General features: G+C 32.9%; 1 protein-coding gene across 2 annotated transcripts; it reads right to left on the reverse strand.

Annotated features, from left to right (window-relative positions):
- Nucleotides 1-615: 615 nt before the first annotated feature.
- On the reverse strand, nt 616-12,124 carry LOC148611064 (guanine nucleotide-binding protein G(s) subunit alpha-like). Of its 2 annotated transcripts, none has more exons than XM_088591166.1 (10): nt 11,986-12,124; nt 8,373-8,654; nt 6,110-6,182; nt 5,294-5,348; nt 4,853-5,064; nt 4,193-4,333; nt 3,779-3,958; nt 3,437-3,579; nt 2,935-3,068; nt 616-2,682 (listed from the first exon to the last, which is right to left on the reverse strand). In XM_088591166.1, the coding sequence occupies exons 2-10, from the start codon at nt 8,569-8,571 to the stop codon at nt 2,497-2,499; spliced, it is 1,323 nt and encodes a 440-aa protein (XP_088447292.1). In that variant the 5' UTR covers nt 8,572-8,654; nt 11,986-12,124; the 3' UTR covers nt 616-2,496. The 2 variants fall into 2 exon arrangements, with proteins under 2 accessions (XP_088447292.1, XP_088447293.1); XM_088591167.1 differs by having other exon boundaries at nt 11,908-12,047.
- Between the last annotated feature and the right edge of the window lie 9,914 nt (nt 12,125-22,038).

Consider the following 22,038-nt stretch of genomic DNA (forward strand, 5'->3'; position numbering starts at 1 on the left):
TTATGGACGGAAGACGGGTGGACAAGGTGGTGCTTATTGCCATCCAGTCATTGGTATATATAATTGTAATTATTGTATTTTTTCTCCCCGTGAGTGTCCATGATCTTTACTTATCTCATGTATATGATAAGTTGTTATGCTTAGTTCAACTCCTACAAGGACTGAAAATGTGGATTTAAATAACCTATCAGTGGAATGTAAATCTTATATTTTCATGGAAAATGACTATTTCGAGAAGCTTAACTTCAATTTTGAAAAACTTAAATTTCAATACTCTACTTAAACAAAACCAGCTTTATATCTATGCAATTTTCCGTGTGTAATGTATTGTTTAACAAAAGGCTTAACTTATAATGTTCTAGAACTATAAAAATTTCTTTTCAGGTATGAGCTTGATGTTTATATTTTTGTATTTCACTGGTCTGGTAATATATCATACCTTGATGGATTATGTAAATTATGTGAATATATATATATAGGACTCCATTAATAGCATGTATCACCTGACATATAATGGGATAATAATAGTTTCTATTCTAGGAAATTTATAATAGGAGTACTAGGTGTAAAAATATGATGAAAGGGAACATGTAATATGATTGAAAACAACACAAATTCAACTTTCTTCAAATTTTATTTGAAGCTTTTTTTTTTAATCTTAACAAATTTAACATCAAGGAATGTTAAAAATAACAAGAGACATTCAAAACATCAATTATATTAGATCACATACACAGTTGGCGCCACGCTCTTTCCTTGTGATGTATGAAATAATGATTCTTGGAAACTCAATGTAGAGACTATCAAAACAATTCACACCTTATAAAAATGGATGATGACACCAACTTCGTATTCATTTATTGACGCAAGGTCTACTCAGAAGGGAAAAAAATCTGCAGGTCTTGAATTAACCAATTAACAAGGAAAGAATTCACCCAGTCATCAAGTATATTAGTTTATTTTGATTTCCATGAACCAAAACTTCAAGAAGTAGGCGTAGTTTAATTTCAGCTGCGTGAAAAAAGAAAATTTACTTAAATTTCTGAACTTAATGATTTAATATGATATAATACAATTTCGTATATATATATTCTGAGACGTGAGATATATATATATATATATATATATATATAGCGTCTCAGAATGTGACGACTCTATTCGTTACACTGCTCCATCGGATCAAATTGATACAGGGATTATAACGTAAACTTATAGAAGGGTCTGAAAAATTCCCAACGATGTTAGAACTGTCAAATTTGCGAAGCAAATTTTTGGTCGTTCCCTCCGCGGAACTCGAACTCGTACCGCTGTGACATCTATGGCAACACCGCCTGCACTAAGTCCAGCGCCCTAGACCACTTGGCCAGCTAGGCTATATAAAAATATAGCTTTCGCTGGCCGGGTCATTCCTCCTGGTAGGATTAATCTAGAGCTGTAACTTAGTACACGATGTATGGTAGTATGGGACAGTTCATCTAGGTGTTATTATGTAGGATAGAGGATCAAATTAATGATGCATGTCACAACAAATCAATATTATAAAACGTCTCAGAATGTGACGACTCTATTCGCTACACTGCTCCATCGGATCAAATTGATACAGGGGAGATAACGTAAACTTATAAAAGGGTCTGAAAAATTCCCAACGATATATATATATATTTAATATCTAATTTCATTTTTTCATTTAATGGTTTTGAAATATGATGCGTTTTGAATAAAAGATTAAATCGGGCTTAACAGATCATACTGAAACTTTCCGCACAGCATAAGTTTTCACCCAAAAGTTTTCACTGTTGGTGTTAAAAATATGAATGATATATACATATGTTTCAATAACCAACACTTATAACTGGTTTAGAGAGACACTTCTATACTTTGTTCACGTTATAGCCTAATGAAAATGACTAGTGTAAAATGATTATAAATAAATAGGACGTAGATGAGGAAAAAACAGATAGTATAAATGAAGTATGTTTTCCAAACTCTTGTGCACTCTGGTAATTCAACTTCAACCCTCTAACAATGGCTCCTATCAATCCACACACACACATACATACAATAGCGCGTACACTCAAAGATATATATCTTAATATAATTATGTAAGTTTAAAATATCACAGCTGAACGACAAAGAAAACATTGTGTCCAAAGTGCGTTCACAAGGACGGCACTTTTATACATTGTCAGTAATGGTACCACTTATTTTCAGATGCATATGAACATTGTAACCAAAGTACCATTTCTCAAATGTCACATACTTGTATCGTCAATGATGGTTGAAATTATATGACACTCTTGCGCATCATCAATAGCGGCTTTATTGGTTATACCGCGCACTTTTACATCGTCATTGATGACACCATAGATAAGACAACACTATTATGCAGATTTCTTGCATTGAGACTCTACCATTTCAAATATTTAGACTCAAATATTGCACATATTGTGACTCTTGAGTAGCACCAAAAATGTATAGAAATACCAATATAGTATCTCAAATGATGCCAAATCTCTCCAAATGTTTTCTTATAATCAACGTCCGACATCCATTAAGAACTCTCTGAATATTGTTCGTATCAACTGCGCATGTGTAATAATATTCACAACTATGATGCTGGTGCCAGTCCTTTTCCTGTTTCGTTGACCGATGTTGAAGATTTATCTCCCCTTTGACAACTTTCTGAAAGAATGAAAGAGAGGATTTTTAATTTCATGTCTTGTTACCTTTTTAGCGATAATAATTTGTAAAGCCTTAAAAATTTCTATTGTATTGTAAACTTAATGTTTATAAAGTGTAAGCAGATGCTTTTTTAAGTCCGTATGGTATTTAATTCAGTTCAATAATAACATCTCACTTATGAAGGACTTTGACAAAAGTTTAAATTGAATTTTAATTTTAACCAAGGAAAAGTAAATTGCTTGGTTTACGCACCATAAACAAATGTTTGATGTAAACCGCAGTTTTGGTAACATCCGGGTGAAAGTCTGGGCGAGAATTGCTGCGTCCTTTCTTTTTTTTCTCTTCTGTTGTTGCAAAGGAGTCAAGAAACTCATTTTTCTCATTGTCTGAAAAGAAAATATAAATATAAATATAACTTTCAGTTTATATTACATGTTTTAAGTGAGAATAAAATAATCATTAATATAATAACGTTATAAGCGGCTTTACTGCGTAATAAAATCTCCTAGTCCTTCTGAGGATAATAAAAGTTAAAATGAACTATCATTTAATGATTCTGAACTAGTTTTACTTCAAATAAAGTTAATTCTATATCTCTGAGCAATACAATTGTCGCTTCGTTTAGTATATCTAGGTTTATGGAGGAGTCAGCTATAAAGATTTTTATCCACAGCTTTGTAGAATGTCAGTTATGAGTATAGAAAGAGTAGAAAGAGGCAGTGTTAACATCTAACAGACTATTTTAAGTACTCACTTGAAGCATGGAATGAGTCGAAGTCGGGAAATATGTGTGGGTATTTCTTCACTAGGTCTGCTATGCATCTTCCTTTAGAAACTTTTTCTGCCAGTACATCAATCTTGTTCAAGAAAAGCAGCACTGATACATTCCTTAAAAATCTGAAAAAAGGAAAGTCTATACGGGTTATTGACTTGACTAGTGTAGGTTTATAACAGGTATCATACAGACCATTTTAGAAAAAAATAGTGAAATAGTGTCACCACAATTAATTCCTTTGAAGTCTTAGTAGGAACGGTTTTCTTTAGACATATATATGAGATTACTTTGTACTGATGGCTACACTAAACATTTATTTACCTATTTTTCCAGACTTGTTCAAAGATTTCTAATGCTTCTAGTAGTCGATTTTTTGTTGGATCTTCTCTCAGTGTTGTATCAAAGCTACCACAATCAACCATGAATAATATTACAGCAACGCTATCAAAGACTTGTATCCACTTCTTCCGTTCCCCTTGCTGACCACCGACGTCAAACACGCTGCAGAGAAAAAAAAGAGCATATTTATCTTCCATCATTGTTAGCTCAATGTATGTTATTTTAAAATATATTCTAATGACGAAAATCGTTCATATATCTATGATTACCGACTAAACTGTTGGATTAATTTTAACAGCTGCTCTGATGTCTAATTAACCGGTCTGTTGATATGTTGGATTTATATTCGACAAAATTGAAGTGACATAAAAATTACAGCACCTGTTACGGACTTACCTAAACCGGACTTGGTTACCGCCATCAGGAACATTGAATTCAATGTTCTGTATGGCAGTAGTCATCACTCGACATCGAAGAATATCCTGATCCGAAGGTACATAGTCTTCACTGTAGACAGCATCAACTTTGTCGAGAAAACTGAAATCAAAGACAAATGGTTACACAAGAATTCTCATTTTGTGTAAAATTTCATGTGAATAACCTAAAAAAAAGTTGGTAAAAATCTCATAATATTCGCCCCATAATAGACGATTTAAAACTTCGCATTTTAAGGACTGATTTGCGTTTCTCAACACCAAGTTTGGATAACCTTGACCATTAACTTAAAAACAACATAATGAAAATAGATACTGTTGCCCTTCATAAAACTTAAAGCATAAACAATCGTTTATAATAAAAAATAAACTTTTTGACATGAAAACATGGGAAAAAAGGCCAATAATTTACAAAATTACATGCAACAAACAGCAAATTATGGTGTTTTCGTGCAAGTTAATGGTTTAAGTGTTAACATTCTAATATATTACGCAATTAATACATATAATTCAACATAATATCACAGATTACAGAGTACAATGACCGCACATAACCTAAATCATTCGTAAACAGAAATTAAAAAAGTTTGTAGTTTTACAACTTTCTAAAAACTATACTCACTATTGCGCACAATCAATTAACTGGAATTCGTTGGATCTGGTATAGCACTCCTGGACACCTTGATCTGACCACAACTGTCGAACATGGACTGCAAACTCTTTTGTATGTTGAATCATTGGGTTTCCTGCTTCCTCCAATATGAACTCAAGACTCTTCCAACTTTGTTTATCGTGCAGGGAGATACCCAGTTGTTGCATTGCTAAGACTAAAACCTAAGACACAAAGAAAGACACTGTATTACTAGCAACTGACAGAAACAAAGTATATTTTGCCCTGGTACCAACGGATTCTCTATTGTTTACCTTGCTAATCATTTGATTATGTTCTCATTACCGAAAAAATCCAAAAACATTAAATTTATAACTATGTTTCATATGCAGTATCTAATCTAGTAAGTACATAAATTTGAATAGCAAAACAAAATGAAAAATAGATACCTACCACAATCGATTCCTTTATGTTGCGTTTTATGTCTGCGATCTTCTCCAATCTCTCTCTATAAACGACAAAAGAAATATTTTGTCATTAGGGAAAAATGATAACATACACATGTAGCGAATGTCAAGAATCCTACACGTGAGAAAATATAAAAAGATTTAGCACGTACGAATCAGCCTTAAAACGAACGAGCACTAGCTTATCAAACCTCAGTAGGCGTAGCAAGTATCTGCTACTTATATACTGATAAGCCGATTCGACTTACTGTAATTAAGATGCAAATTTGTAATCTCTTGAGACCCATGCCAGGATTATAACTTTGTGTAGTCCCCTGAAGACGGCATTTGTTGGGTTCTTGTGATTTGGTTTTCATGTCACTAAACAAAACAAGGCCTTCATCAGTTTTATTCACATGTTTACCGACTTAATTAAACAGTTTTTTTGTTTCTATAATCGTATTACTTTAAATAAAGGTGTATGAAACATTATAGGAACTAATTCATAGTTATTTCATCATAAACATAATACGATAAAAGTGGTTTATTCTAAAGTCATCTAATTACATATTTTTACACAAATAAATGGTATTTGCAAACATGTTGTCCATTATTTACTTTTACTGTTGAAAACATACATGGTTTCACGATGTCAGCTAATTTATATCTTCCTTATTTTGGGTGTGTACTTACCGTCAATCAAATATCTGTAACTATGTCTTACAAATTAATTGATATACATCTGACACTTTGACAAGGCACAATTGAATTTTGTTTTCTTATTTTGATAGATGCATGTACATATTGTTAACAAATTACTTACTGCATATCGAAGCCGTTTATATGTATAATTCTCATCTGTTTTGTGATGGTACTCTTCCCTGATTCACCGGTACCTGAAAAATTGAGAAGCATGTGTTAATATTAAATAATATTGTCTACGGTATTATTTTTTGAAATCTCATAATCATTTATTTTTATGAACGACAGGCCATAGATCAGAGGTCAAACGTCAACAATTGACAAAGAGCTTGCAACTGCACTAAAATTAGAATGAACAAAGGCAGCTAAGTTGGTAAATTAAACAGATGGTAGTGGTGAATGTCTGAGATCATCTACCACTGTCCCAATATGATGTGCAATATAATATTCTGCGAGGGACAATATTCGCCAGTATTCATGCAATAACCCTTTTATTATATAGTAATAAAGATTTCAGTTAACATCATACTAATTTGTTGAAAATAATGCATTTGACAACGTTGTATGTGTTTTATTGCACTAGTTCAAATATGATGCATAATAAATATATGAACTAGTGCAATATGAATTTATGAATGTTTGATAAATTGTAGTAAAATTGAAAGGAATGCATTTTTGTTTGTATTATTTGAAAGAAAAAATGGAATCACAATAACTGTCACCAGACACAGAAATATGTTGACCCATATGAAGAGGTCATTGCCATTTTTTATAACAACCTGTCAACATATCCCGTTCAGCCATTTTTTTAGCAGACGACAACAGTGCAATAAATTTAAAAACGTATTCGGAACGTCTCCGAATTTTTCCGGATACGAATGAAAGTTTGCGTGCAAATACCGGGATATATTGCATGCTATATAATAAATGTACATACATTTAGACCTATCTCTTACTTCTGTACTTTAATGAACTTTGCTTAGTAAGTACTTTTAAACTGAACAGACAATATGTAATAATTGAAAAAAGCACACTTAGTACACATTTGGGGATTTTTTAAATCCTTATTACATGTAATGTTTTAAGAACTTATCGATTGGTATGAACAATATATAGTTTACATATACTCAGAATGTTTGTTTTGTCACCTTTGAATTTTCTATAAATTGTGTTAATATTGTCAACTTGTCGTAAATTAAATTTACATAAATCACCGGTCATTTAAAATTTAAAGCGTATCTTTATCTCACGAACGTGTAAAAGTACGTTATCTCTATCAAAACAAGTCCTTGACTTGGAAATCAAGAAAATTCATTTGTGCTGTTTTATTGTACTGGGAACATATCATATTATTTTGACGTCACAATATGACGTATGAAGGCATTCTGTTTTAATAACAGATAGGTTGTTTACGGTTTTGTTTTCATTATAATGGTATGATTTTGTTTGAATAAACCCAACTAACGGGCTCTGGGGGACAACCTGGTACCTTTAGTACAAATGATATCTAGGTGACACAGTACAAATTCGACAATTTCAACATATTGACTGAAGTGACGTTTCAGCTTACTCGACTTTGGATGAGAAAATAATGTAACATCTTGTCAAGTTAATAGAAAAATTGATTACATGTAATTGTAGCATTAAGATATCTAATGTACTTTTACAATATGTTATTTACTGCAGGAAATAATAAGATAGAGAACAAAGAATTACAAATGTTGAAGTAGCTACATGTAGTAGACAAAATAAATAGAATCTATACTATGACAAAGGGAAAAAAAGATCGTTTATTTCTTTCATTACAACGTATAAGATCCAGCCTTTATCACAAGAAACACCCACTGAACCACAAGCTTTTACAAGAGAATGACACAAATAATTCCTAACTAAATACATGACATCGTAAAAGACAAAATATAATGATAAATTCAGGCGGTTTAGAAGGTCCAATAAGCAGTTTTCTACAAGCAAAGGAATATACACAGTTTTTTTTTCAAAATGTTTTTACATTGTACATACTTATTAGTTAAGTTCATTTTCAATGCCAGTTATTTCCTTTATAACACCCCCTTTATATTTGCATTTCAACCAGAGATCCAGTTGTTGACCACAGATTCAAGTGGTATATATGAGAGTTCAGCACTTTACCCGTTATCGGAGGTCTTAAACAGTTAAAGAAATAGAGACTATAAATGGAAAAAGAGCACTATATATAGTAACAAGGCCTCATCGAAGATCAGCAGGTGATAATAAGACTTTGAAATATTGTACTGTTATAAAGTAATTTTCGTCCTTCGTAATAAAAGCAAAAGTGATGTTTTGTTTTGCTAGTGTCGTCTTTTAAAATTTAAATTTCAACAGAAAAAATACATATGTCTTACCTAATAACAAAATTTTCAGCTTTTTTAGTTCTTGTTTATGATGTTCTTTGAGTATTCTCGTAACTTCTTTATCTCTTTGTCTCGCCCGCTTTGCTTCTTCAGGGTTGATGTAATGTCTAAAGTGTTCATCACAACTTCGACCAAAACAAGACATAATCTCCATTGTCTTTGTAAACGTCTTTGAACTAGTGTCTACCATAAATCAACACGTTAATCTACTATCACAAAAGTTAATTTTAAGCGATAGACAGTTTCGGTCTTCCTCGGGTCAGTGAGTTAATTCTGTAACGATAGAATAAAGAATGTAAAAAACGAACGACAGAAGATATATTAATATATAACACTTATATAACTTCTATGGGAAGCACATAGAATTGATCGGTCAAGTAAAAACAATTTAATGTAAGTATCTAGGTAATCAATTCAGACACTTCTTGGCACCAGAGTAGATTGATTAATCCTGTAAACAAACTCGATTCGACCGGTATTCGATGCATTCATTAAATTCAACGACAAACCACTGTCTTACTGCCCATAGTATTCTCATCTGTTCATCAAAATATATTTACGTTTTTCGTTGCTGAATAATTTGGATTTTTTGTGAGGTTAAAGTTAAGAGTTAAAGTCATAACTGAAAGCCACAGTCAAAGTTACTGAGTACATGGATTCTGGATGAACATGTATAGTACGGTTTAAGTGGTGGTAGGGTTACTTCGTTCTGGCATTGTTTAGTAAAATTTTCAACATTTATTCAAGACTTTACAAATGAGTTCAAATTTCAAGTGTATGCTTCAGGGTACCGCATTAAAAATTGGTCACTTCTGAATTTTAGCTTGGACAAAATTAAAAGTATAGTATTATTGCGTAAAGTTTCCATATGGGCTTAGTTATTGGTCCAAGGCTAGCCATACTGGACAAAGGCGTAGCCGAAGTCCAATATTGCAAGCCGATGACCAATAACTCTGCCAATATGGAAAACTTTTCACAATTATACCTTAATTGACTAACTAGTCCAATACGTCATCTAGGCCAATATGGATTTTATCAGGCCAATATGACATATTGGACGGGTAAAAGCCGTATTGGACGGATAAGTCCCGTATTAGGGCACTTTTGTTCTTTGTATTGTATTGGCAGTTTTGGTCATATTTAGGCTAATATTCGAACGTTTGTCAATAAAAGGTTTTATTCGAATCAAGATATCGCTTATTTCGGTCTTTCATTTCACAAATTGACCATCATGTCAATCAATCGTATATTGATCACTAAATTATATACCTGCAGTTTTGATAGAAAAGGAAACTTTTATTTGGTTGAAAACCGGACCCAGGTCTGCCATTTGTTTACTTTATCTGTACAATTTATACAAGTTTTAGTTGAACATGCCAGTTTAAAATTTTCCAAATAAAGACCGGGTACTTAAACCCTACAAGTATTTGTTTAGACGATACTAAACATAATCGAGACAAAATCGAAACTGTCCTAAATCAAATATGTTATGCAAGCCCAATGTAACTAGAAACTAATGCAAACACGAAGAATGTTTCTAAATAAAGACGCATTATGTATGTTTTTGATTTTGATAATGACCGACCTGTATCGACTACAGGAAAGCGGGGTTAACGCTGACCACGAAACTTTCAAGTCGACCTTCAGCAGTCAAGGACACTATCATTAATTTAGATCATGATGTACATGTATTTTACTTATAACCTTTCCATTAACAAAATAAAAACCGTAAAGGGAAAATAATTATGTAACTTTTCAGCACGTTATAAATATTATTTTGAAAGGTTTGTCAATCATCTCAGTCAGCTGACGTGAGTTACTTGAAATCGGTTTGTTTCAGTCCATGATAAAAATAGCCTTAAATATGCATGTACGATTTATAATATTTGAAACAAATCTATGTATTTTAGTCCCGCCATCGAAAATAGGTCAACACAGAGAATAACTAACGATACAAGTTAATCATCATATACTTCCATCAAATACGAGAAGAAAATAAGGTTAGGACCACGGCCATCTTATTTTCCGTGCAATGTTTGTTATAGTCACACTAATATACATCTATAATACTCATTGTTTCCAGGATTGGACTATTAAATATATTTTTAATGTATCATGTATGATTTGTTGTCCATTTACACCGCGGTTATGACGTCATAGACAAAAATACAAAAAAAAAAAAAAAAAAAAAAAAACTATACATATTTACTAATCAGAATTGCTAGTTGCCTATTCTTAGTTCAGTCTCGTTTAGGTATTATTTGCAATGGGGTATATTTTTATCTTAAGTGGCTTGTGTGGTGTAATCTCTATCATCAATATGTTTGGTCTTTTGGGAAGGGTACGTATACTCTAGACAACTAACCAGTCGCAAACAATTGAAGTATAATAGAATGCAAGAGTATGCATTGAACTCCAGACAACAAACCTTAAAGTCAATCAAGAAATTGGGAAAAAAAATCACTGCCACGAACGTTTGATAAACAAAAAAAACAATGTTTGATCTGTTGGTTTTTTTTGTATCTATGTAGTACTGTTTGAAGTAATACAGCAATATTAGGAATTCTATTGGTAGTATTTTAACGCTGGTAGTGAGTTTTATTCTGTGATGCACTTAAGTTAGGTCCGAAAAACAATCTAATTTATATCGACTTACTATTTTAGAGCAAAAAAGTTGATAAATAATACTACTTTAAACTGCAAAAATGCTGTTCAATATGTTGGTTGTTATTTTTGTACATTGACATTTATTCTACTTGGAAACAGCTGTCTTCATGACAAGCTAATATACAAATACATCACGAGATAAATTTAGATACAGTGTAACACAAATCCTAGCAATAATCATTTCATATCTAATTCACTCCTACTATTACAAAAGTATGTTTAACACAGTTCGTAATTATCAAAAAAACTTATTACGAAATACAAACTAAACACACAATGTTTTCATTCGTCTGTAACAACGTTTGTAGATGCAAAACTTCGATGAAAGGGTATTAAGGTAGTAAAAAAAACCAGTCGATAACGACATGATGAAATACAAGAAGAAAAGAAATGGTATGTTTCCTAATACACTAGTATAGTAATACATGAAATTTCAGTTGTTTCATCTTATTAAGTATAGTACTTTGACAACATACCTAACTGCATCGCAACAACTCAAAGATTTACGATACACGACTTTTTGTACAGAGTGGAATTAATAATATAAATTATTTTGGAAAAAAAAAAATAAAAATACTAAATGCACAGCATAAGACCTTCTCTTTAAAGTTCCATTTCGGCTTGCCCGAACGCCTTTGTGAAGCAGCCCCTTATTATTTTTTCATTTTTTTAGGTCCGAACGCCTATGTGAAGTGGCCCCTACTTTGTTTACTTTTTGATGGTGTAAACGAAAAAGAAACCTAACAGAAAGCCTCATACGTACACTGTTAACTCTCAAAGAAACAAAAAACGTTTTCATCAGACCAAAATTACTATTAGTTTTTTAATTAATTGGTAATAATATGCAAGTTGTACTTACATTAATGAGCGTTGTATTAATTTAAAAGTCCAAAATCCCATCACAAAAAATAGTAACTTCACGTAAATAAATGCTTACCTTTAAAAGGTAATTGTATTAATATATTCCAAATTTATATGTAATATCATCATCGAACAGATTGCTATTAGAAAATGAATTAAAATTTCATACTATCATATTATATTTCTAGTTTAAGATAGCTCTGCGCATGTGTACAGGTGAAATACTTTTGGTTCGTTTTTCATTCTGCGATATGATTGTACTGTAAAAGTTAAGTAGCAAATGATCAGTCTTTACAATAGGTGAATACAGGGCAAAGACATGATTAAAGTAAAGCTGGCCAAGAAATTTATTTCATCGATTTTTTCCACTACAATTGAAGATGTATATTCTTTTTTTTTAATTAGGTATTACGAACAGTGGGAACAGGTGAAAGATAAAAACAGAATTACAGTTTATTTTCGCCAATGCAATTACTATTTCTAAAACCAGGTAAAATCAGCTAAGTCTGCAGTAAAATTTTCTTAGGAACAAAGATCGTGACTGTTAAATTCTAAAAGTGCAACAAAGTGATATTCGATTAGAGCTAAAAATGATAATGGTTATTTAGGACCAAACTGAATTCACGGGCATTGTTCTGCAAAACTCTAGAGCTTCCGTGAGTAAAGCATTATTCAGGCATTATTCTTTAGAACAGTTAATGTTTACTAATGGATCTCTCAAAAAGCGAAAACACGTGGAGAAATAAATGGTTTGATTGAAAAGCAAGCATGTTTTCCAATTGGACTCGACTCTAAAATGTGTTTCTAATAATCAAGAGCAGACAGAGATTAACTTGTAATATGTCGGAGCTTATATATAGATATTATCATAAACTGTACTGTTTACAACCACTTGTTTTTTGTTATTTAATACAGTCTTTCTATCTGATTAACACAGTTTATCATCAGTCCACATTACAATGGTAAACGTTACCATGTATATACATAGCCACCATTAAGGAAACACTTGATTTTTGTAAACATGACGTTCTGATAATTTTATCTTAAGGTGATAACCAACGAGTGACTTAGTATTAGTGCAGAAAGGTAAAGGTACAACATTCGACTACGGACCAGTGACAAAGTAATATTCCCCTCCCAATAGTTTTTTTTCTCCTTTTGATTTTATACACTAACGCAACATGTTTAATGTTTTAAGGAAAAGCTACTACTTTAAGTCAACCTTTTGTAAACTGTAGTTATTACTAGACTGTAAACACATTCGTTCATCGAACCCTCTTGGGAATAATTGTAAGCAAAGTTGAATACCATCTGTGCTCCTAGAATAGCCAAGGAAATGAAGGTAAAGAACTTAACATAAAAAGCCTTATGTGCATACTTTTTTATAAATCTATCCAAATCAAAAATATACTTTTCAATTATGGAAAGTCGTTTTAGACATTTAAAATGTTGTATAGCGAAGTCGATGGTTAGAACGGGTAAGTAATCAAGGAAACCAAGTTACAGCGGATCAAAGGAATGTAATCCAGGGAAAAAGACCAAGCATGGAAAACAGACATACACAACAAAGACATAAAGTAACTAAAATCATACATACAAAGTAACAAAAGCAAATGAGCAACTCGGACTCCACTAAAAACTTGGAGCATGGACCAGGTGCATCGGTAGAGTAAGCGTCCTCTGCTTTCTTGAAACTGGTGCAACGTTAGACGTGCTTTATTTTCTAAGTCAACACATAAAGATAAAGTAAATGGAAACTGAAACAAGCTTCCTTTTTTGAGTTCATTGATTGATGTCAAGGAAAAGGATGATAAAATAATAATAGAGACCAGTTTTCTTCATAAATACATAACCAAAAGCTGAGTAAAAAGGACAACCTTAATTCTGAATGAAAATAGAAGAAATGCCGCGAAAACGTTTTACGTGAGAGGTATCTCATTGTTTCTATTGTATATTTCTGCAGTCAACTTAAGTTAGGATAACTTAATTTTGTTTTCGCTTTACACATGCATGCCATCTTTGAACTGTCAAAATATAGTTCAGTTAGATTGCTTGTACTTATGAGAGATTTTGTCTTTTCTACTGAATTGTAAAGTAAGAAGTCATGAGACCTAAATAATTCCGTTAAATCAACATATTTTTTCGTTATTGTTTTCTTCACATGTACTTGAATTATGTGCAAATCCTTTTGTCAATTTTCTGATTTTACAATTAACTATTAACCACAGATTGGTTGTCGCTCCCCTAACATTTGTCTCTAGTACTACATACATCAACCCTGTTGGTAACCCACAGAACATCTCGATGGTACAGGTTTAACATTTATACGTTATTCTTGGTTGTTTATGGTATAAGTAGGACTCCTTCGTATCCTCGGTGATATACAATTAGTGTAAATGAACTAAATCAAACGAATGAAAATTGAACCGCAACAATTACTGTTACTACTTAAAACGAATTTATGTCCTTTCTAATTAGATGTATAAACAATCCTTTTATAACCAATAGAAAAGAAGGTCAAGCAACAAGGTATGTTTGTTTTCCTCTATAATCTTCCTGTTGTACTACGGAGAGGATCCATTCCGGATTATTACACTCAGAGTAACACATCACCAAGTATACAAAATGGCGGTATTTTACTGACTTATTGAAATCTCTTTCAATACGGATATTTCCTTTCTCAATTCGAATAAAATTGACATTTTTTTTTTCGAAATAATTGTAAGAGCACCAAGAAAGTTACATTATACCTGGTATATACATTGTTTTTCTTTTATATAAAATCATGTTATATGAAAGGCATTTTGTAAGTGAATTTGGTAACTTCATAACAAGACAGCGGAAATTACAATCGCTTCTTAACTTAAGTGAGTAAAACTTTGAAACATGATAATAACAGCATTGTAACTACTTTTATTAAATAAATGATGTCCTTGAATATTGACAAAAGATGAAAAGAAGATTCAAGTTCATAACGATATTTATTAGCTCTAAGAACAAACGGGGATAATGCACAAGTTTTTCCAACTTACGTGGTCTACTTCCCATCAGTGCAGTTTTACACAATATCTTTAATATACACGCAAAAGTACACAACAATTGAACAATAATTTTGAATAGATATTTTATCTTATCAATGGTGAACAAAACGAGACATGTGATTCAAACTGGACAAAAGTCGACATATCTCTTTAAAATTCCACAATATGGCATTCTACATAAAATTCCATCAAACTATCGAATAGCTGTGACAGAAGTTGGAGAAAAACTGTACCCAGTTGGGCATTTACACCTCATTTTCTAGTTCCAATAAATGCAAGACGAGAGCAAACTATTCACACTCAAGTGTTTCAATGTTCATTGTACATCCAGTCCAGGGAACCTCAAGATCTATCACCAGTATCGGAAATATCACAAATAACTTTATTTTTCAGATTAACTAATAGCTGACTGTTATAATGACGATTGAATTTTATAAACCTAGAATTAAGGATCGTTGCTTTTTTTCATTACTTTAAAAAAAAATGTCATTTTCCTTTAAATCCTATACTTTTCAAGAAACTTTTTTAAGCTTCAGCCACGTGCTCTCACATACCCTTTCAACTTCACTGATGCATCAGATAACGTCCAATATTGATACTTTCTGATCTACAAAATGTATTCCAGCATAAATGAATCTTTGTCCAAATACCAGGTGGGTGTGATAAGAATATTAGTATTTGCAGAGAAAAAAAGTGAACGGACAAACGATAGAACAATTATCACTATAAACCTCTCTTTTCAAAGGAGGTTTAAAAAGTGTTGAATTTGCTAGAAAGTGTTTTTGTTTGCACTGAATATGCCCCTGATTATCGGGTAAAGTTGCTGCTATTGATCTATGTGTAGACTTATATTACGAGCTGTGTTACTTAAGACGAGATGTACGGAATGGCTTATAGTCTACTAAATCAAGTGTAAGAGTATGGTCATGAATTTATGCTTTTAAGTACCATTCTGTGTAAGAATCCGGCGGCAATGGGTGGCACATCATTTTCCCCAATTTAGTCATTTTTGCCTAAAATATATTAAGTACATCTAGAAAACAACCAAAAACCTAGTTTAAGTTTATCCTGAAGCATCTGTAACGTAGATATTTTTGACTGCTTATATATGGAAAGAGTGCGGGAAAATTTTCCCGCCATTTCTCCATAGTGCATTTCAACTGAATTTGACCTATCAATGTCTTAAAAGGGCAAATAGTACAAACGCTTTGATGGTTATTTCTGGTGGTTATCAGGTATGATTGATTGGTTAATGCAATAAAATCTATGCGTTTTTTCCTTCATGTGCCACACCTTATATACATTTTGCCCGATTCTTAGATGGAGAAGTACTTAATTCTGAAATATAACATTCTACATAACAATAAGCGCTGCATTTGTATTCAATGATTTGGTCTTTGAAATGGATTACAATCCATTTTAACAGAAGTTTTAACGTAAAGTCAAGGGAAACTACAAAGCAATATACAAATTTACAAATTTAAAGAAAAAATATAAAGTAAAGGATAGGGAGAAAACAACACTTAACGATTTCAAAGGGTATCAAGGCAACCAGCATTTGAACAGTAATCAAAAGTATATAACCCAAGGGCAACAACTAGACAGAGAGACACCCACGAAAAACATGAAATAACAAAAGAAACAAAATTAAAAAGAAACAAAAGTTAACCCACTAGATACTGGAAGTATGGACCAGGTATACCAGTTGGATAAGCGTCCTTTGCTTTTATTTTGAAACACCGAGTGAATTGCTCGTAAAATGTTACGTCCGCGGTAGACGATAAAGGGCAGGAAATATGACACGGTGATAAAATCTGTTCTCATAGTGCTTATGAATACACCATAATAATCAGCAGTGAAATTTAATATAAAATATAGACAAAAACACTATAAGTTGACGCGTAGCATATTTTTCGTCAGGATAACCGGAGCATAGACCAGGTGAACAATTTGGGTAAGGGTTCACTGCTAGACGCTTGTCCCTGATAATCTTTGTAACATAGAAACATAAACATGGTATAAACAATTCCTCGTACTTTCGGCAAGCTCTTTAATAATGTATGGTTTGAGAGATGAAAATGTCAGAGTATGCTGTAAAAGTATTTCCTCTATAACATATATTAATTCTATGGTTTCTTTGTCTGCATGGATATTTCTTTTTTGTTACCACGACTTAGTTTGGAGTGTGTTATCGTGACTTAGTTTGGAGTGTGTTACCGTGACTTAGTCTTGTATAGAGTGTGTTATCGTGACTTAGTCTGCAGTTTATTACCATGACTTAGTCTGGAGTTTATTACCATGAAATAGTCTGGAGTGTGTTACTGTGACTTAGTCTGGAGTGTGTTACTGTGACTTAGTCTGCAGTGTGTCACCATGACTTAGTCTTGACTTTATTACCATGAAATAGTCTGGAGTGTGTTACTGTGACTTAGTCTGGAGTGTGTTACTGTGACTTAGTCTGGAATGTGTTACTGTGACTTAGTCTGGAGTGTGTTACTGTGACTTAGTCTGGAATGTGTTACTGTGACTTAGTCTGGAGTGTGTTACTGTGACTTAGTCTGGAATGTGTTACTGTGACTTAGTCTGGAGTGTGTTACTGTGACTTAGTCTGGAGTGTGTTACTGTGACTTAGTCAGCAGTTTGTTACCGTGATTTAGTCTTGAGTGTGTCACCGTGACTTAGTCAGCAGTTTGTTACAGTGACTTAGTCTGGAGTGTGTCACCATGACTTAGTCTGGAGTTTATTACCATGAATTAGTCTGGAGTGTGTTACCATGACTTAGTCAGCAGTTTGTCATCATGACTTATTCTGGAGTTTGTTATCATGACTTAGTCTGATCAGGAGTTGGTTACCCATGATTCAGTCTGGAGTTTGTTACCATAAATTAGTCTTGAGTTTGTTACCATGACTTACTTTGGGGTGTGTCACCATGAATTAGTCTGGAGTTGGTTACCATGACTTAGTCTGGGGTTTGTTATCATGACTTAGTCTGATCAGGAGTTGGTTACCCGTGATTTAATTTTGAGTTTGTTACCGTGACTTAGTCTGAGTATGTCACCATGAATTAGTCGTGAGTTTGTTACCGTGAATTAATCTGATATTTGCATGTCTGATGATTTTGGTAATGATCGTTAGGAACGAGTATCTATTAAAATCATGTCTTCATGTTCCATTTATATGTAAAAAAAAGTCATAATCTGTGTTTTAATACTGAAAATACATTAGCAAAACAAGATATTTGTTTGTTCCTAACAATGTTTTTACTGGTTTCCTGTGGTAGAACAATGTCTTGTTTGCCGTGTATTTTCTATTTCTGAATGAATCAGGTTTCCGTATTATTGTTTACAAAACTACAAAAGGAAAATGCACTCATTTTAATGTTTCACGAACATATTGATTATTTAATCAATATCACTTGTTTTATAAAATGATTGATATTATCAACTTAAACCTACTTCCTTCTAGACCAATGAAGAGTGCTTGCCAGTCGAGAGAAAGATATTATTTTTATAATCGTTAATAACGTTATGGACCTTAAATACATTACATAACCCTAAGATTTAAAAAAAAGTATGAAAAGTTTGCTTGTTTACGATATCAATAACCATGTATAATCAACAATAGAAACACACACGTGTTAAATGTTAAAAAAAAATAGTCCAAACGAAACTATTCTTACGCATTGTGTAAGACAAGAGAGACATTAACTGAAAGTGGACACAGTCGACAGGTATTCATCTTTACTTTCCAAAGACTATGCATTTCGAACTGAGGTTATTAAAAATAATTTTAAAAACAATCTTAAAATATTGCACTTTTTAAAATGATGAATGCAAATGGTTTTACTGTTAGCATAAAGTTTCGTTTATATCGAAAATTGTATCTAGATTGGAGGGGGGTCGGAATTATCTTTTTTTTATTGTCTCCAATTTTATACTTTCATTATCTATTTTAAACGTATATTTTTGTTGTTTTTTTTTTTCATCTTCGTTATTTAATTTTCAACGTCTGTTCCTTTCTTTAACTTTTTTCTGCTGAGTATCAATGCTTTACCAATTATCCTTTACTTTTGGACCAGTTTTGGATATTGTTTACAGCAAGTTAGAAAGAGGTATATGCTCAGCTTGCACCACTGGCACCAGACGAAAGGATAACATTCATGCGTCATTTTATAGTTTTGCTCAGAACACCGTTTGATACTGCAAAATAATGTGTGGACCAACTCATATCAACTAAAATACTGAATGGTGGAAACCTCAACATTTTAGGCCAGTGGAGGATTAACAATTTTGGTATCAAGGTTTGCTTGATACGGTACCTATCAGTGCCTGCCTGCACGTGTAAATAGGTCACCTACTGCATCGAAGACAGCTTGTTGCAGAGATCGTAGGCTGGGCACGCCTCCATACCATTTAAAGAACGACAGACACTGTGCCATGTTGTATATCCTCTCATGACATATTTGTTCGATCTCGACATGATTTACTGAACAATGAGAGGGTGTCATTGTTCTGATCTACCAGTATAGACACACATGTAAATTGTCAATAATTATATATAATTTTAAATATGATTTTTAAAGCTCTTTAACAGTTAATGATTGTAAATGGTGACATGTGTACATGTATATAAATTATACCGATTAGTGTATATTATAATCGTGTCCATCAACAAAGATTTATTGGATTCAAAGTCACTTTTGAATATAAGAGAACAAACTTCTAAAAATTAGCTATCACGTTCCAAGAAACGTTTCCTATTTTGTAATTTTTTTATACATCCTTTTACAGAAAAAAAAACAAAATATATTTAATAACCAATAACCAAATGATATCATTATAGAAACATTATATTTCAACGTGAACATTAGTTTCTTAGAAACCATTTCAATGCAAAACTTATTTTTATTCACACACCAAAGACACTACCAGGTCATCTCGTAACATTGAAATGAAACAAGGAGAAGAAATATAACGTAAAATCTACGAAACAGTATAATTCAAAAGAGAAGCAACAGGAGAGTGAAATTTAATTTCAGACTGAAAGAACGAAACATAGATTATGATGTTCTTAATAAGCTCATGGCGGAGACCTTAGACTGTTCTTAAAATGTAGCAGTGAAATTTGTCATCAGGTTGTTGTTCATAGTTGCTAGCAGCTATTTTTATTCATTTTTTTCTCGTTTTATCCATGTCCTTGGACTGCGATGTCACTGAATTGTCTTATGTTTTTCATCATATTTTGACTATGGACTTTCTACACCCAGACCATATCTTTGCTGGTGTTAATTTTTACAAGGCTGTCTGAAATGTTGAGAGATTGTTTTGTCAGTTAAGAAAACTGTTTTACGTGTAATGTTCATGTCAGATATTTTTTGATTTACAATACGTATTTAAAACTAATTTGCATACTAACACTGATAAATATGGTATAAACAAATGCCTCACTCATGTCCACCTTTGGTTCAACTTTCTATTTGATTAAGTGCGTTCTAGGCGTGAACTTTTGACACATTGTTTTGGTAGATTAAAAAAAACTTAGAAAGTATATCAATGAGTGTGTAATAACTAATTCAAACAAAAGTATCATATGATCAACATTCGTCAATGTTTATAATTTTTTATTTATGATTTGTTTTGTTGTGTTATACATTGAACGACTGTACATGCAAATGTATTGACTTAAATTAAACACGTTTTTATATCAACCTTATTACTTTATTTGAGAGATATTCTTTACGTTTCTAAACAGGCACTTTTATTTCTGTGACAATTAAGTGCGGCATCTTCTTATCTAACATTGAAAAATAAATGTTAAAAGAAAAGAATACTTTGTAAAGATATATAATTAAAACAACTGCTTTATACAAACGCCTCAGAATGTCAGAATTCGCTACACTGCTCCATCGGATCAAATTGATGCAAAAAGATAATTTAAGCATATAAGGGTCTCAAAAATTATACAGTTACATTAAGGTGGACTTTTTCGCACACCAAGTTACCCCCGTCAAATTTTTTAAAACTTAAAATTAAAAGTTGAAATTTGGTGCATATATTGTTTAAATGTAGTTAAGCATTTATACATAGACAGATGTAATATATGTAATGGTGAATAGGTGTCATTTAAATGAAGAATGGTATCCGGAACGTTTCAGTCCCCTGCCGTATTAGGTTCTCTCCACAGCATCAGATGGTTAATTTTCAAAATACCTCATTTCGCACGAACTTTTGGAACTAAAATTGCGAGAGAATGAATCGAAAAGGGTCTTATTTTTACCCTTTCACCCTGTGGTAGTGTCTTAATACCAGATACGATGAAGCAGTATAGCGAATAGAGTAGTCAAATTCTGAGACGTGTTTGTACAATATTGATTTGTTGTGACATGCATCATTGATTTGATCCTCTACTCTACATAATAACGCCTAGATGAACTGTCCTGTACTACCATACACTAAGTTACATCCCTGGATTAATCCTACGAGGAGGAATGGCCCGGCCAGCGAAGGCTATATTTTATATAGCCTAGCTGGCCGAGTGGTCTAGGGCGCTGGACTTTGTGCAGGCGGTGTTGCCATAGATGTCACTCAAATTTAATTTTATAAACTCGATCCACCTTTTGCAAGTAAACTGTAACTTCTTTTCAAATGAATGATTAAAAAAATGTCTATTTTGAGATCAATTATATATTATGTAAGCCCCGTGCAGGTCCGGGTGTTAAAAGAATAGGGCTGCAGCAGCGCTAAGCTTGTCGTATAAGGCGACTAAATAGTGCTCAGAAACCTAGCCAGGGGCTACAGCGCTCTGCCCACAGAGCAACTGGGATGTGTGCCCCAGGCGGTGGAATGGGGTACCCCTGGCGTGTTACATGCTGGGGTTGTCAGGCTATAATACGGAAAACCTGACTGCCAATCATAGTGGTGCACCGTGTTGGGAAAAATGCCACGTTCCTCGCACGTTAAAGAACCTTACTGTGGTATTCTCCCGGAGTAGGAACCATAGGGCTCCGCCACAGGAGGCTATATTGCCCGACCCTACCCACCTCTCTCAATTTCCAGTGGCAATCAAAATTTGTCGACCCTATTGTCTTT

Source organism: Perna viridis, chromosome 7, assembly GCF_037379345.1.
Source record: "Perna viridis isolate PV_CMFRI_1.1 ecotype Kerala chromosome 7, ASM3737934v1, whole genome shotgun sequence".
Taxonomy (NCBI): Eukaryota; Metazoa; Mollusca; class Bivalvia; order Mytilida; family Mytilidae; genus Perna; species Perna viridis.